Source organism: Pongo pygmaeus, chromosome 21 (genome assembly GCF_028885625.2).
Source record: "Pongo pygmaeus isolate AG05252 chromosome 21, NHGRI_mPonPyg2-v2.0_pri, whole genome shotgun sequence".
Taxonomy (NCBI): Eukaryota; Metazoa; Chordata; class Mammalia; order Primates; family Hominidae; genus Pongo; species Pongo pygmaeus.
The window spans coordinates 13,167,839-13,184,095 of record NC_072394.2 but is presented as its reverse complement, the minus strand read 5'-3'; the positions used below and the strand labels follow the sequence as shown (position 1 = coordinate 13,184,095).

Below are 16,257 nucleotides of genomic sequence, written 5' to 3'. Positions count from 1 at the left end.
AGTTAATTATTAATACCAGGATTTATAAATACAGTAGATGGAACGGGAGGCTTGTGTTTATTGGTCACTGTTTATATTCTTGCAAACTTCCTTTCCACTGAGAAGTAGTACTCTGCAGTCCTTCTAAAGTGTCTTTGCAGCTTTCAAATACTAGAACTGCTCTGGTGATAATGGCAAGGCTGTGAACCCGGAGCTTTCCCAAAAAAGATAGCTCTAACTAACATTTTGTGGTACACACAGAATTACTTCTGTTCCCCTTATATGATGACGTGCCCTGAAGCCAAGAGAGCTGACACACACCAGAGGCAGGAAAAGGCAATAAATGATTTAGAGGGAACTCAAGTCAGAGCATTAGTGATAGTCTCTGTTTTGCCTTACTCGTTTAATTTGCCCTTTTAAAGTAACTTCTTTCCCCCATCTCATTCATTCATGCTCTTTTCGCAGAAGTGAGGTATTTAGATAATCGAAACCCCACGCAAGACCTCAACAGCAAATACAGCTGAAATGTAATTATTATTTCAATTAAAAAGGGAATAATATTTGTAGTGCCATGTTAACAGTATTCTCTCGTTTTAACTAGTTTTGCTGCATTTAAATTAAGTGCTTCTCTTCAGCTTTTGTGTACAGCTATAAGTGCACATTGGAATTCATATATATATATATATATATATATATGGAGAGAAAATGACTGCTGGTTCAGTGTGTGTCCCTCAGATCATACCACTACGAGTGCCTCAGCCTGGAAAAGCTAACCATGAAATTGATAACAATACGCTTTTGGAAATGAAATCAGGTAAGAATCACATATGTTTGAAATTGTTTAAAATAACATTGTCATATTTCTTGTGTTATCTGGTTGCTGGTTTATCTCTTTGCCTGCTTTCTCACTCTTTGCTCAGCTTTTTGGGAAATTTGTAAAACTTCTAAAATTTGAAACAGTGCTGTACATTGATGGTTTATAGAGTGGTATACATTTAGAATAAAATGGTTAGCTTTGACCAACCTTTCATTTGTATAGTTTCAGCAATGTCTTGACTTACCTTAGCCAAGGTAAGATGTCCCGGTGCTGGCCGGGCACGGTGGTTCACACCAGTAATCCCAGAACTTTGGCAGGCCGAGGCAGGTGGATCACTTGAGGTCAGGAGTTCAAGACCGGCCTGGCCAACATGGCAAAACTGTCTTACTAAAAATACAAAAATTAGCCAGACATGGTGGTGGGCACCTGTAATCCTAGCAACTCAGGAGGTTGAGGTGGGAGAATTGCTTGAACCCGGGCGGTGGAGGTTGCAGTGAGCCGAGATCGCGCCAGTGCACTCCAGCCTAGACAACAGAGCAAGACTCCGTCTCAAAAAAAAAAAAAAAAAAAAAGTCCTGGTGCTTCCCCAAACTTTTCCAATATGCTCATTATTTAGCTGGTATAATAAATTTGACCTACTAGTACAGGCTTTCCAGTCAGACAGGTTGGAGACTTAATCCCTGCCTTGACAACTTCTAGTGACCTTGGGTACATTACTGAGCCTTTTTGAGTCTCAGTTTCCTCACTGTAAGACAGGGATAATAATATCTACTTCTTAGAGCCATTGTGAGGATAAATAGGTTCGTGTATGTATGAGGTGCACAGGGTTTGGCATATAGTAATGCCAAACTAAATCTCAACTGTAACTACAGAAATAAAGCAGTGAGGGCCAGGCCTGGTGGCTCATGCCTGTAATCCTAGCACTTTGGGAGGCCAAGGCAGGTGGATCACCTGAGGTCAGGAGCTCGAGACCAGCCTGACCAAAATGCTGAAACCCTGTCTCTACTAAAAATACAAGATTAGCTAGGCATGGTGGCCAATGCCTGTAATCCCAGCTACTTGGGAGGCTGAGGCAGGAGAATTGCTTGAACCCAGGAGGCAGAGGTTGCAGTGAGCCGAGATGGCGCCACTGTACTCCAGCCTGGGAGACAGAGCAAGACTCCATCTCAAAAAAAAAAAAAAAAAAAAAAAAGAAAAAGAAAAAAGAAAGCAGTGAATGTATATCCTGCCAATATTTATTCTTCAAAATCTTAAATATGTGTGTATATCTACACATACACATATATATACATACACATATATAATTAACATAAGGAAGGAAAGTTTTACAGGTAAAACATATGAACAAATATATGTGTAAAAAAGACTTTGAAATTCCAATTTTTGCCTTTTTTTAACCAATTATATATTTTAATAACTGAAATGTGTACAAACTATCTGCATTTATAGTATGACCCCTGTGCTGCTTAGACTAAGAGTTCTAACTAAGCATATGTATTATTATCTGTGTTCTCCTTTAGCTTAAAAGCTGATACAATTTTTTAAACTGTCAAACCAAATTAAACATTTTAATATATGTGCCCGTAATTCTTAGGAGAAGTTGGGTGACTATTGACAAAAGATGATATGAATGGTAGGGTATCAAAATTCCCTAATATGTAAATATCAAATAAATAAATAGTTTTCACAATTCAGTAACAAAAAGAACAGTAACTCAAAAGAAAAATGGGCAAAGGATATGAAAAGATCTTTTTTTGTTTTTTCTTTTACAATTTTTATTTTAGGATCGGGGATACCTGTGCAGGTTTCCTACCTGGGTATATTGTGTGATGCTGAGGTTTGGGGTATGATTGAGGCCATAACCCAGGTAGCGAGCATTGCTGTAGGTTTTCAGCCCTCCCCACCCTCTAGTAGTCCCCAGTGTCTATTGTTCTCATCTTTATGTCCATTTGTACCTAATGTTTAGCTCCCATTTATAAGTGAGAACACGTGGTATTTCGTTTTCTGTTCCTGTATTAATTCGCTTACGATTATGACCTCCAACTGCATCCATTTGCTGCAAAGGACATGTTTTCATTCTTTTTTATCGCTGCATAGTATTCCATGGTGTGTAGGTACCACATTTTCTTTCTGCATTTCACCACTAGTGGGCACCTAGGTTGGTTTCATGTCTTTGCTATTGTGAATAGTGCTGTGAGGAACATATGGGTGCATGTGTCCTTTTGGTAGAACAATTTATTTTCCTTTGGGTACATACCCAGTAATGGGATTGCTAGCTTGAATGGTATTTCAACTCTTATTTCTTTTTTTTTTCTTTTTTTTGAGACTGAGTCTTACTTTGTCACTCAGGCTGGAGTGTAGTGATGCAATCTTGGGTCACTGCAACCTCCGCCTCCCAGGTTCAAGTGATTTTCATGCCTCAGTCTTCGGAGTAGCTGGGATTACAGTTGTGTGCCACCATGCCCAGCTAATTTTTGTATTTTTAATCTGCCTGCCTGGGCCTCCCAAAGTGCTGGGATTACAGATGTGAACCACCGTGCCCGGCCTCAACTCTTATTTCTTTGAGAAATTTCCAAGCTGTTTTCCACAGTGGCTGAATTAACTTACATTCCTGCCAGTAGTGTATAAGTGTCCCTTTTCTCTGCAACATCTGTTACTTTTTGACTTTTTAACAAAGGCCATTCTGACTGGTGTGAGATGGTGTCTCACTGTGGTTTTGATTTGCATCTCTTCGATGATTAGTGATGATGAGCATTTTTTCATGTGTGTGTTGGCCACTTGTATATCTTCTTTTGAGAAATGATGAAAAGACATTTTGTAGGAAAGGAAATATAAAGGTCTCTTAAACATATGAAAATATTTCTTCTCCTTATGCTTCTCCCTGCCCCTTCATCTACTTGCTGAGCAGAACTAATCCCTGCTTCACCTCCAAGCACTTAATCACCACCTGACAAACTACATTTCCTTGTTTGTTTACTGTTTCAGTGTCCTTCCTAAAACATAATCTCCACGAGAGCAGGGACCATTCTAGGTACAGGGGATATGCAAGGAGCCCCTCAGATATACTTTTGCATATCCCCTATACCTGGAATGATGTCTGGTACATAATAGGTATTCAGCAAACATTTGTTGTAATGAATTAGTGAGTTTTACTCAAAATGCAAGAAAGATGAATTGAAACTACAAGATAGTATTTTTTTAACCTAGGAAATTAGGAAAACTAAAAGAAAAATGGATAACACACTAGATGAGGAAGATTGTGGTCAAATAGGTGCTTTCATGCATTGCTGGTGGCAGTGTAAATTGCTTAACCATCCACGGAGGGCAGTTTGGAAATATTAATCAAGATTACAAATGCTGGCAGGGCACGGTGGCTCACAGCTGTAATCCCAGCACTTTGGGAGGCCGAGGTGGGCAGATCACCTGAGGTCAGGAGTTCGAGACCACGTTGGCCAACATGGCAAAACCCCATCTCTACTAAAAATACAAAAATTAGCTGGGCATGGTGGTGGGTGCTTGTAATCCTAGCTACTCAGGAGGTTCAGGCAGGAGAATTGCTTGAACTCGGGAGGCAGAGGTTGCAGTGAGCTGAGATCGCACCACTGCACTCCAGTCAGGACGACAAGAGTGAAACTCCGTCTCAAAAAAAAAAAAAAGATTACAAATGCATGTATCTTTTGACTCAGCAGTGACTAGTTCTACATATTTGTCTTGCCCATATATTTACAGAAATAATTCTTTACAAAATTATTTATTATAGTGCTTATAATTGCAAAAGAAACAAAGAAAAGGAAAAAAGAAGGCAGCCTAAAGATCTATGTGTAGGGAATTGGTTAAATTATTGTTCATCTATATAAAAGAATGTGGTGCAGCTACAACAAATAATGAGGAAGCTCTTTTTTTAAAAAAATTTAAATTTATTTCCTAGGAAGCTCTTTATGTACCAATATAAGACATACTGATAAATGAAAAAAGAAATGTGTGGAACAGGGTATAGTATGCCATCATTTGTGTCAAAAGAGAGGGGGAAATAAGAATATGTACATAAATGCTTGTATGGATATAAAATATTTTTGAAGGTTACTCAAGATACCATTGATAACCTCTGGGAAGCTGGTGTCATGGGTTGGGGGAGACTTTTCACTGTATACCCTTTTTGACCTTTTGAATCTTGAATCATGTTTGTATCAGTGCCCTGTTGGAGAGGCAAAAGAGCATAGTAGTTCAAGAGCAGGGGCTATGTATCCAACCTAGCAGAAGTCAAATCACAACTCCTCTATTATTTAGCAACTTTATTCATCTCTCTGGGACTCAGTTACCTCATCTATAAGATGGGTGTAAAATAGGACCTACCTCATAGGGTTGTACAGATGAAATGAGCTCATTCAGGTAAAGCACAGTGCTGGTGCAGAGAAAGAACTGCATTATTGCTATTACTATTCATTTCCATTATGTATATATAATAACCTGTAGATCAGTTATTTAAGGAGATTAACACAATCTTAAATCACAACTTTTTTTTTTTTTTGAGACAGAGTCTCGCTCTGTCGCCCAGGCTGGAGTGCAGTGGCGCGATCTCAGCTCACTGCAAGTTCTGCATCCCGGGTTCTGGCAATTTTCCTGCCTCAGCCTCCCGAGTAGCTGGGACTACAGGCGCCTGCCACCACCCCTGGCTAATTTTTTGTATTTTTAGTAGAGATGGGATTTCACCGTGTTAGCCAGGATGGTCTCGAACTCCTGACCTCGTGATCCGCCCGCCTCGGCCTCCCAAAGTGCTGGGATTACAGGCGTGAGCCACCGTGCCTGGCCTAAGTCACAACTTTAAATCTTAACTTAAATCACAACTTTAAATCTTAAATCACACACTTAGATCTTAAACTGACCTATAGGCATTATTCAGGGACTTGCTACTTTGGTGTTAATTATAGTTATCCTGTTTTGGATTTTTCAGACACTCCAGATGTCAACATATATTATACTCTGGATGGCAGCAAACCTGAATTTCTAAAGAGAATTGGTTATGGGGAAAATAACACATTTAAGTATATAAAACCTATTACTCTGCCTGATGGAAAAATACAAGTTAAAGCTATTGCTGTCTCTAAGTAAGTTAAGAGCATGGTGATTAATTTAATTTATGATATAATAACATTATGTTCTAATTTTATTCATTTTTTCCTATCAGAATCAGTGCTGCATTAGAAGGACACTACTGAAATGTTATTTTAATTTCAGCATACATACGTAACATTTGTATTTTACTTGCCTTTCATTGAGGCATACTGTAAGGTGCAGAAATCATAAGTATACAGCTCAGTGAAGTGTTATGTGTATTAATACTGTTTTTATTTTAAATTCCACATTGGGGTTTCAGGAAGGAAGATCCTTTCCAGGGCTGGGGGCCTCTAAAGAGCTCCATCTGGCTCTGAAGAAAATACTATGTTCACGGAGTGGCTCTTTTATTCCCCAGGATGCAGCCTACAACCACTGCCATCATTCTCGATTTCGTTTTGTATCGACTTAATTGGCCTTCAAAGCTACTGTCATTTCAACTTGTTGGACATTAGCTACCATACTTTTTTCTTTATCCTTTTTTTTCTTAATGACTTTTTCCCGTTTTCAATATAGAAACACTATTTAATTTGGCAACCTTCGCCATGTGTTGTAGGCAAAAAAAAAAAAAAAAAAAAAAAAAAAAAAACTCAAATCCTTGGCAATTCTGTGTGGCTGTGATATAGGAATTATTTTTCCAGCAATGCAGGTTTGGCCACATTTTGGGAACATTTAAAAGCCCCAAACCAAATACAGTACTTGGCTGGCCCAGGTACTTTAAAAGGACTCTAGCCCCACCCCCCACTGACTGAATTACTGCATGGCTTTTTGAGGAGAGCTACACATTCCACAGCAAACATGATTGCTTTGGCATCTGAAAATTATAACAAATAAAATGAAACAAAACAACCCCTTTATGCACATTATTATTGTTTTAAAGTGGGTTCTGCAAATGGAGTATATGCATGTTATTATTCTTTATAAAATGTTGTCTCACTTGCCAGGCCACTTCTATCAAGGTAAGTCATCTCAATTATTAAAAATTAAGAAGCTAAATGCTCTGGTGGCCAAATGCTGTAAAGCAGGCCTCCTTAGAAGCTGCAAGTAGTAGTAAAATGAAGAGGCAATTTAATGACTGACTATGCAGTTTGAAGGAGTTAATAAGGCTTTCAAGAGAGTAAAAAATAAGGTCATTCTTTATGCCTCTCACCGTTCTGCTCTGTGCCCACTAAGTGTCTATTCTGAAAGGTACTGTTAGTATTTCAGATGTACTCAGGTTAGGGACAATATTTATTTAAAAATGTTTGAGTTTTCAACTCAAAAGGTGAGTGCCTTAGCTGGTTCCCCAAGGAAGGGCCAGCTAGGGTGGGGGAAACAACCTGGATCTTAGGGGGTGGAATAGATGGATATGAGCCAGGCCTCTACTCATGTGACCTCATGTGGGGTTGTAAGTGTGCATTCTGGGAGCCTCACGACCATCCAGGATTCAGGTGATTCCTGGATGGAGAGGCTTGTGATGTCTGGGAAGTGTGTGTTAACAGGAAGGACAATTGGATCTTGGATGACAGGCCTGGGGCCAAAGGTGAACTTGCAGACGAGATGGATGCTGAGGCGAATAAGTTAAGCAAGTGGTTCATCTAAAAGATCATCTATATCTGTAACAAGATTTATGAATCTGTTTAACATTAAACAACATAGAAGTTTTAAGCTAACTTTCTTGAAGATGGAGAAAAAAATTCTAAGAAATACACAATTCATCTAAATAGCCACTACCTATCTGTGAGTGACAGTATTTAGAAATAACATCTCAGCTTTCTGTGATCAGAAGGCACTCGCATGTTCACTGGCTGGAGTGACTCATAGGTGGCTAAATTCCCCAGTTTAAATCTCTTCTTTAAAAAAAAACAACAAAACCAGATTTACAGATTCATAAATCTTCCCCTCTAAGATCCAGGGATACTTATTTACTTAAAGGTTCAAAAATTTTAAGAAATATAAAAGTTGAGCATGTAAGAAATCTGAGCAGTTGCTGAAGAAATGCTAATGAACCAGACAATATGTATTAAAGATCATATGAAAATCAGTAAGGGCAAAGCAGACAAAGAACACTGAAGAAAGAAGATAATTGGAAATATAAAAAGTATTAAGAGTCTGGCCAGGTCAAATAGAAACACTGGCTGTGGTAACCAGTGAGCCATAATCACATGGAAAGGACAGCATAGGAAAGGTGAGCTTTCAATGCATATGAGGAGGGGTGAGAGTTAAACACATCAAATAAATTCGCCAAGTGTGGTCATGATGACGTGGCAGAGGCTGCTGGATGTCCCCCAATATCTGTTTTTCCCTTTAATAATAGGGCCCATGATTTTTAGCCAGGCACATGGTTGCCTAGAAGATATTTCCCAATCCCCATTGCAGCTAGTTAGAGATGTGTACCAGGCTGTGGCCAGTGGATACATGTAGAAGTGATGTGTTCAACTTTAAGATTGTACCTTTAAAGAGAAAGGGTGGGCTTTGCTTCCAATTGGCTGGAATGTAGATGTGGTTGGCCAGTCAGGCTGGGCCATGAGGATAAATGCAATGTCGTAGAAATGATGGAGTAACCAAGTAGAAACTTGCTATCGTGCTCCTGTCACCATGACACCCCTATACCTACCTCTAGACTGTTTGTGCCCTATTAATTCTTTCTTGTTTAAGCCTGTATTTGTTTGTTTATTTGCTTGTTTGTTCATTTGTTTTTTGAGACAGGGTGTCGCTGTGTCACCCAGACTGGAGTGTAGTGGTGTGATCTTGGGTCACTGCAACCTCCGCCTCCTGGGTTCAAGCAATTCTTGTGCCTCAGCCTCCTGAGTAGCTGGGATTACAGGTGTGCACCACCACAACCCAGCTAATTTTTTGTACTTTTGGTAGAGATGGGGTTTTGCTATGTTGGCTAGGCTGGTCCTGAACTCCTGGCCTCAAGTGATTCGCCTGCCTTGGCCTCCCAAAGTGCTGGGATTACAGGAGTGAGCCACCGTGCCCTGCCATAAAGCCACTATTGTTTTGATTCTGTGTTACAACAGCCTAGCCTATATCTTGATAGACAAGGGACAAGTATCAAGCAAATACCTACAGAGAACATGATCAAGAGTACAGGTCATCAACAAAGCTGACAATATGAAGTGTCAGCAAGTATGTGGAGAAGCTGGACCCCTCAGCTAATGCTGGTGGGAATGTAAAATGGAACAGCCACAGTTTGGCAGTTTCTGAAAATTAAACACATACCTGCCATATGACCCAACAATTCCACTCCTCAGTATCTATTGAAGAGAAATGAAAACGTGTCCACATAAAGACTTATACATGAATGTTCATAGCAGCATTATACATAATAGCCCAAACCCAGAAATAATCCAAATGACCATCAACTGGGGAATGGACATAAAAATTGTGGTATATCCATAAAATGGAATACTACTCAACAATAACAATGAACGAGTTACAACAACATAGATGAGTCTCAAAAAAAAAGAAATAAATAAAAAATCCAGGCACGTAAGGTGACCACATATGTATAATTACATTTATCTTAAATTTCTAGAAAAGACAAAACTATAGAGATAGGAAACAGATCAGTGGTTGCCTAGGAGGTTGGATAGGAGTGAGTGAACACAGGCACGAGGGAATTATTTTGGGTGATGGAAATGTCCTAAACATTTCCACTGTGGTGATACTCACAAAATTGTGTACATTACATTGACTGAATTCCATTGAACCAGGTACTTAAAATAGATGAATTTTATGTCATGTAAATTATACCTCAATAAAGCTGTTAAAAAATAGAGTATAGGTGAGCTACTGGTACTGAAATAAAATAACCACTAGTTTTTAGTCATGGGCTAAATTGTCTACAATGGGCTAAATTGTGTACAATGGGCTAAATTGCTACATTGTCTTCTTATGAAACTCTTATTGTATCAGAGAACAAGATGAATTGTGAAATATTATGAATGAGTGGAAAACATGACAGTATTTGAGTTACAGAATCTACCAGAGCAGCATATATTACACTGTCTACAGCTGAGACAGGGAAAATGCTCTTGATTCACGTGGAATGACCTAGGTAACACATTTTTTGTTTTAGAATAGTTTGAGGCTTATGGTCTGATATCTTTATGATGAATGTGGTAGATAGTCTTCAAAAATGGCCCCCAATGAACTACGCCTCCCAGAATTTATGCCCTTTTGTAGCCTTTCTGCTGGTGTTGTGACTTACTTTTGACCAATAGAATGTTTCAGAAATGATGCCAAGGACTTCTGAGATCACAAGAAGTATTGTAGTTTCTGCTTTGGTTTCTTGGGACAGAAACACTGGCAGGGGGTTGGGGTAGTCAGATACTATGGAGGAAGTCTGACTACCTGAGGCTTCCATACTGTGAGGAAGCCCAAGCTAATCACATGAGAGAGAGAGGGAGGGACAGAGGGCTGGAGATTGAGTGAGAGTGATGAGTGGCGAGCCCCTAGCTGTTCCAGTTACCCCAGCACAGGCTTTGCATATTTGAGAGAAGTCATTTTGGACATCCAGCCCAGTTGAGCCTTCAGTTGACTCCAGCCCTTGCTGATGTTTGATGGCAGCCACATGGAAGAGCTCAAATGAGACCTACCCAGTGGGGACCGTGAATCCACAGATTCATATTTTAAGGTACTACCTTTGGGGTGGTTTGTTACATAGCAGTAAATAGCCCAAAAGGAAGGAGGTCAGGAAAGACTATAGAAATTACATTTGATTTCTTCAGTTTGAAATACAATAAATTTAGTAACTAGACTAAGGCACTTTAATAAAATCATCTTGTTAGCCACTTTTTAAAAAATCTTTGTGTAACACAGACTTTTTCCTTTTTTAATAATAATTTTCAGAGACTGCAGACAGAGTGGCATTGTGACAAAGGTGTTTCAGGTAGACTATGAACCACCAAATATAGTCTCTCCTGAAGACAATGTTGAAAATGTTCTCAAAGATTCTTCAAGGCAGGCAAGTAATGAAACTATAATCCATTCAGATTGTCACTGTATTTTGGTTCCTTCTTTCTCAGTGAGCAGATCTTGCCTTTTATTACCTTACCTCTGCTCACAGTCAGGTCCTTATAATTGAAGTCATTATCAACCATTGCAAAGCATCTTTACTGATTTCTCAGCCTTTCGTCAGTCTCCTATCCACCCTGAAGATGAGAATTCCTGCTGAGCATTGGGGTCCATGCTCCAGTGTCTTCAGTGGCTCTCTCTTACCTACTGAAAAAACCAGAAACCTTTAGCCTTCCATCCAAGTCATCAGTTTCTGCCCTTGGTCAGCTTTTCCTGGTCTGTGAACCCCCTACATATACTCCAACCAAACTGAACTGTGTTTTTTATGCCCTATTACTGCTATCCTGGCACCCAGGCCTTCTTTTATAAATTGCTTTGAGCATGTGATTACTTTGTTCCTTGTTTATCTTGCCTATGCATTATAAGCTCCAAGGTGGCATGGTTGCTATACTCATTGCCTTGCACAGGAGCAGGCAGGAGAGGGTGGTGAGTGTGTATTTGTTGAATAGATGCATTAAGTAGAAGTCCTCAGTAGGCATAGAATTCTTTTATGTTGAAATCTTTATTCCCAAATATCTGCAAAGCCTCCCCACTGTGAAGAGTTAATTAGATCCATCTGAGAAGGATGTGTGAAGCTTCAGGCACTGGGTGTGAGCATCGATAAGAAAGATTCAAGCAGCTAGGCCAGAGGATGGGCTAGCCTACAGTAAGGCGGCCAACCCAGAGGTCTTGGTCACAGGGATGTTGTTGGGATTGACAGAGGAAGTTTATAGGGGTTTCACTTAAGCTTGACCATGAACCTGATGCTAGAGAGGAGGTTGGTAGATGCAGGCATGGGTGGGATTCAAGTATGATCAAGGCAAGGATCTACACTGGGCAGGGGCTGCCTGCGGGGGCTAAGCCCACATATATCAGCAAGTGCTTAGGCTTGAATCAGGCGTGAGGGACCAAGTCCATGGAGAAAGTCCAGAGAGAAGAGTGTTTAAGGACTGTGTGTGGGCAGGTGGTGTGCAGAAGTCTGATTTTGGTCTGACCCTACCATGCCTTTGCCCTCTGGACTTGGTGGTCCCTCTGTTGTTACCCAGACTCCCACAGTTGTAACATCCTGCCTGCATGTGCTGCTCCCTGCCTCTTGCCTTGGCCGCTTCACCTGGTGAGGCCTACATCCAGATGTGCTGCCAGCTGAGCAGCCCAGTCCAGATACAAAGCTGCATGTTTCCAGAATAAAGTGAAACAGGGGTCACCTTGTAAAAATGACCGTTAACTCTTTCAAATAAGAAATGCACACCATGACACTTTCTCTGTCATGCAGCTTTAATTCTCACATGGGAATAACCAAGCGATTGATATGCAACTCTTCATTCCTAGGAATTCAAAAATGGATTTGTTGGATCAAAACTAAAGAAGAAATATAAGAACTCTGAAAATCGACGCAGCTGGAATGTTAACCTTAGAAAGTTTCCAGGTATGATGTGACAGAACAAAGACAAGGTTTTGTATTCTGAACCCACCGAAGAGGTTCATGGCATGTTCGTTGCATGTTTTCTTGTCTGGAGAAGTGTTGGAATAAGAAACACTGGGGCAGGAAAGTATGCTGTACTTTGAATTTTAATGACATCCTTGCTAACAGCTTAAGATCATGAAGGAGGATCAAGCAGTCCAACCAAGTCAGATTTCTTGACCCACTGCCGGGAGCCATGGGGGCATCTCACCAAACAGAGGAAATGCTGGAGTTGTAGGGTTTGGGGGAAGGGTGGAGTTTGGGTGAAATATAAATGAAAGCAGAGTTTTGATAGTCTCAAAGCGAAGCTGGTCTGGGTGTGAAGGGATCAGCATCAGGTATGGACTGGGAAGGGGACCCAGGGTTCTGTTGCCTTGGAAACTACAAAGATACATGGGAAATACTGTGTTCAGAAACGATTATCTCTGCACCAGGGTTGGACATTGAAGCTGCTTCTCTATGTCAAAGTGGCCTAGATTCCCCAGGCAATAGTTGGATGTTTCATTCTTACTGAGAATTTCAAACAGCAAAGTTTCTGATAATCTGTGATTTTAGAGAACAGGGTTTCTCAGTGAGTAAGAAAGACTAGGCGTGCAAAGAGGGGGCCGTTAACGACATTTTACAGCTGCAGTGTGTTCTTGGGAGATATAATATTTCCTGCTAACTTTGCAACTGGATTGATCTGTCTGTTTTCCCAGCCTAATGTGGAATATTGTAGAATGCAGCGGGGAAGATGATCTCAGTCTGGGCTTGTTTTTTCTTTCTCACTTCTAATGCATTGAGTGTGTGGCGGGAGCTCTTTATATAATTGTTACTTCTAGGGAAGCAATGTGGTGACAGTGGTTCTTTATTAAAAGGTCTCCCACTGTGAAGATATCTTTGTATGATTATGTATAATTACAGATGCTCAAAGAATAATGTTTTTAATATCATTGTAGACCTCCAGGTAGGTCAAAGAACTGACCCTAAAACTTTGAAAGATCTTCGCTTTTCAGAGAGTCCACTGGAAATCCCAGCTTATGATGGAGGATCAGGTTCTAGACCACCCACCTGCCAGTCCCAGGTAACTTCTAAGGACAATCTTTAGGGTACTCAAATACCTCCTATATTTTTAATGCTTCCCATGAAATACTTTAAGACTGCACCTCCCCCACTTTTGACCATGTGCCAGGCACTGCTCTAGTGCTGGGAATACTGTGTTGGACAAGAAAATTCCCTGTATTCATGGAGCTTAGCTTTGATTGGGCTTGGGGGCAGACAGATAATTTTAAGTAAATAAACAGAAAATTTAAAATGGTGGTAAGTGTCATGAAGAAGATAAAATGGTAATGAGGTAGAGCAGTGGTTCTCAGAGGTGATCCCCAGACCTGCAGCATCAGCATCGCATGCTAACTTATTTAAAATGCACGTTCTCAGGCCTGATGAGCAAGGTGGGAGATGAGGCAGAAGGTGGTTGGGGCCAGAGTGTCTAGAGCTGTGGTTCTCAAACATGGTTGCACGTTAGAATCACCAGAAGAGCTTCAAACCAATCCCCAAGGTTTAGCGTCAGAAATTCTGATTTAATTGGTCTGATGAGGGGTTTGAGCATCGTTAAAAAAAAAAAAAAAAAAAAAAACCACCCCTAAATGATTCTAATGGTCAGGTATGGTTGAGAGTCATAGATACTAGTCTGACGGTAAGAAGTTTGAATTCTATTCTAATTGTAAAGGGTATCTGTTTGGCAGGCAAGACACAGTCCCGTTTACATTTAAAAGTTTTCTGTTTGGCCACAGTATGGAGATTAGACCATGCAAGAGGAAAGGGAGAACATTATTTAGGAGGCTTTTGTTCCAGGTGAGAAATGATGGTGACTTGGACCAAGGTTGTAGAGGTGGTCAGGATGGGAGGTGGGCTTTGCTGAGGGATCCGACAGATGGGAGGGAAGGGGAGGAGCCAAGGCTGCCTCTCAGGGTTTGTCCTGAGTATCTGGAGATGATGGTGCCATTGACAAAGCTGGAAAAGATGAGAGAGGAGCAGGTGTCCAAGGGCACATTAGACATCCAAGTGGAGGTGTTGAGTAGACTGTTGGATGTGCAAGTTCACATATGGGAGAGGTCAGAGCTGGAGATATGTACTTAGAAATATGGAAATATTCAATATGTTGATGGTATTTGAAGCTTAGGTCTGAATGAGATCACTAGTCAAGGCTGAACAGAAAATGAAGAGAAGGAAAATGAAGAAAGTCCTCAACTTAGAGGTTGAGCAGGGGAGGAGGAGCCTGAAAGTAGAAAGAAAGCCAAAAGAATATGTTGCCATGGAAACCAAGAGATGGAAGAATTTCAAGGAGAAGATCATCTATGTCATGTGTTACTGAAGGTTCTAATTAGATAAAGACAGACAATTGGAAATTCACATTGGCTTTGACAAGATAGAGGTGACTTATGACCTTAATAAAAGGCATATTGTCTGGGCGAGGTGGCTCACGCCTGTAATCCCAACACTTTGGGAGGCTGAGGCAGGCAGATCACGAGGTCAGGAGTTCGAGACCAGCCGGGCCAATGTGGTGAAACCCCATCTCTACTAAAAATACAAAAATTAGCCAGGCATAGTGGCGCGCACCTGTAGTCCCAGCTACTCAGGAGGCTGAGGCAGAAGAATCGCTTGAACTGGGGAGGCGGAGGTTGCAGTGAGCCAAGATTGCGCCATTGCACTCTAGCCTTGGCAACAAAGTGAGACTCCATCTCAAAAATGAAAATAAAAATAAAAATAAAAACAAAAAAGGCATATCAGTGCATTCTTACTACTATTAACACAAGAAAGATACTCTTACACTGGTTGCCTACTATACTATTATAGTGCTTTGATTTTTCAATGTTTATAAAATCCAATTTGGACTTTTGGCATCTAAGGGCAACCCAGGAGCCCTTGTTCTGTTCCTCCTATTTGAGTCCCAAGTTTAATGTACCTGGAGTCACATTTTCTGTGTAACCACAACTCCTTCTTGTGTGCCCATGATTCCATGGCTGCTCACACTTACCATCAAGTATAAAGGAGGAGAAAAGCATGGGTTCCAAACCCAGTTGCATATCAGAATCACCCAGGGACTGAAGGCTCAGTGTTGCTACATCCAGTGAGTTTGCATGAGAAGGCAGAAACCTACATCTTTATGTGTAATAACATAATTTAAAGTTTTGACTATTACTTCAAATTTTGAAACACTATGGGAGCCAATGCCAAATAAAACTCAATGGCAGGCCAGATTTGGCTAATAGACCACCACTTTGAGACTTCTGGTCTAGGTCATGTTATGTTTTTATCTATTTGTTTTTCTTTTTGTAGAGATGGGGATTCACTATGTTGCCCAGACTATTTTTGAACTCCTGGCCTCAAGCAATCCTCCTGCCTCAGCCTCCCAAAGTATTGGGATTACAAATGTGAGCCACTACACCCAGCCTAGGCCATGTTAGATGTGGCACAAAAGCAATGAGAAACCTCTGACTGCTCCCTATTGCCTGCATGATAGAGCCTGAAGTCCTAAGTTCAGACCTTTGAGTTTCCTAGAGATACAGTTTTTGAGAAAAATAGATACTAAAGTTTATTTATTTATTTATTTATTTGAGACGGAGTTTCACTCTATTGCCCAGGCTGGAGTGCAATGGCATGATCTTGGCTCACCACAACCTCTGCCTCCCGGGTTCAAGCGATTCTCCTGCCTCAGCCTCCTGAGTAACTGGGATTATAGGCATGCGCCACCATACCCTGCTAATTTTGTATTTTTAGTAGAAATGGGGTTTCTCTATGTTGGTCAGGCTGGTCTCAAACTCCCGACCTCAGGTGATCTGCTCACCTCTGCCTCCCAAAGTGCTGG

General features: G+C 40.7%; 1 protein-coding gene across 13 annotated transcripts in view; it reads left to right on the top strand.

Moving 5' to 3' along the window:
- The window catches only part of DZANK1 (double zinc ribbon and ankyrin repeat domains 1), an 84,656-nt gene that overhangs the window by 1,815 nt on the left and 66,584 nt on the right, over positions 1 to 16,257 (top strand). For 2 of the 13 annotated variants that reach the window (XM_063659400.1, XM_063659402.1), the window contains exons 2-6: positions 701 to 793; positions 5,748 to 5,901; positions 10,745 to 10,859; positions 12,278 to 12,374; positions 13,406 to 13,473. In XM_063659400.1, coding sequence (XP_063515470.1) covers positions 784 to 793; positions 5,748 to 5,901; positions 10,745 to 10,859; positions 12,278 to 12,374; positions 13,406 to 13,473 — 444 coding nt within the window. In that variant the 5' untranslated portion in view covers positions 701 to 783. Of the gene's footprint in view, positions 1 to 40; positions 794 to 5,747; positions 5,902 to 5,968; positions 10,530 to 10,744; positions 10,860 to 12,277; positions 12,375 to 13,348; positions 13,474 to 16,257 lie in introns of those variants that run through there. The other 11 variants (XM_054468167.2, XM_063659399.1, XM_054468168.2 and 8 more) reach the window with 10 other exon arrangements.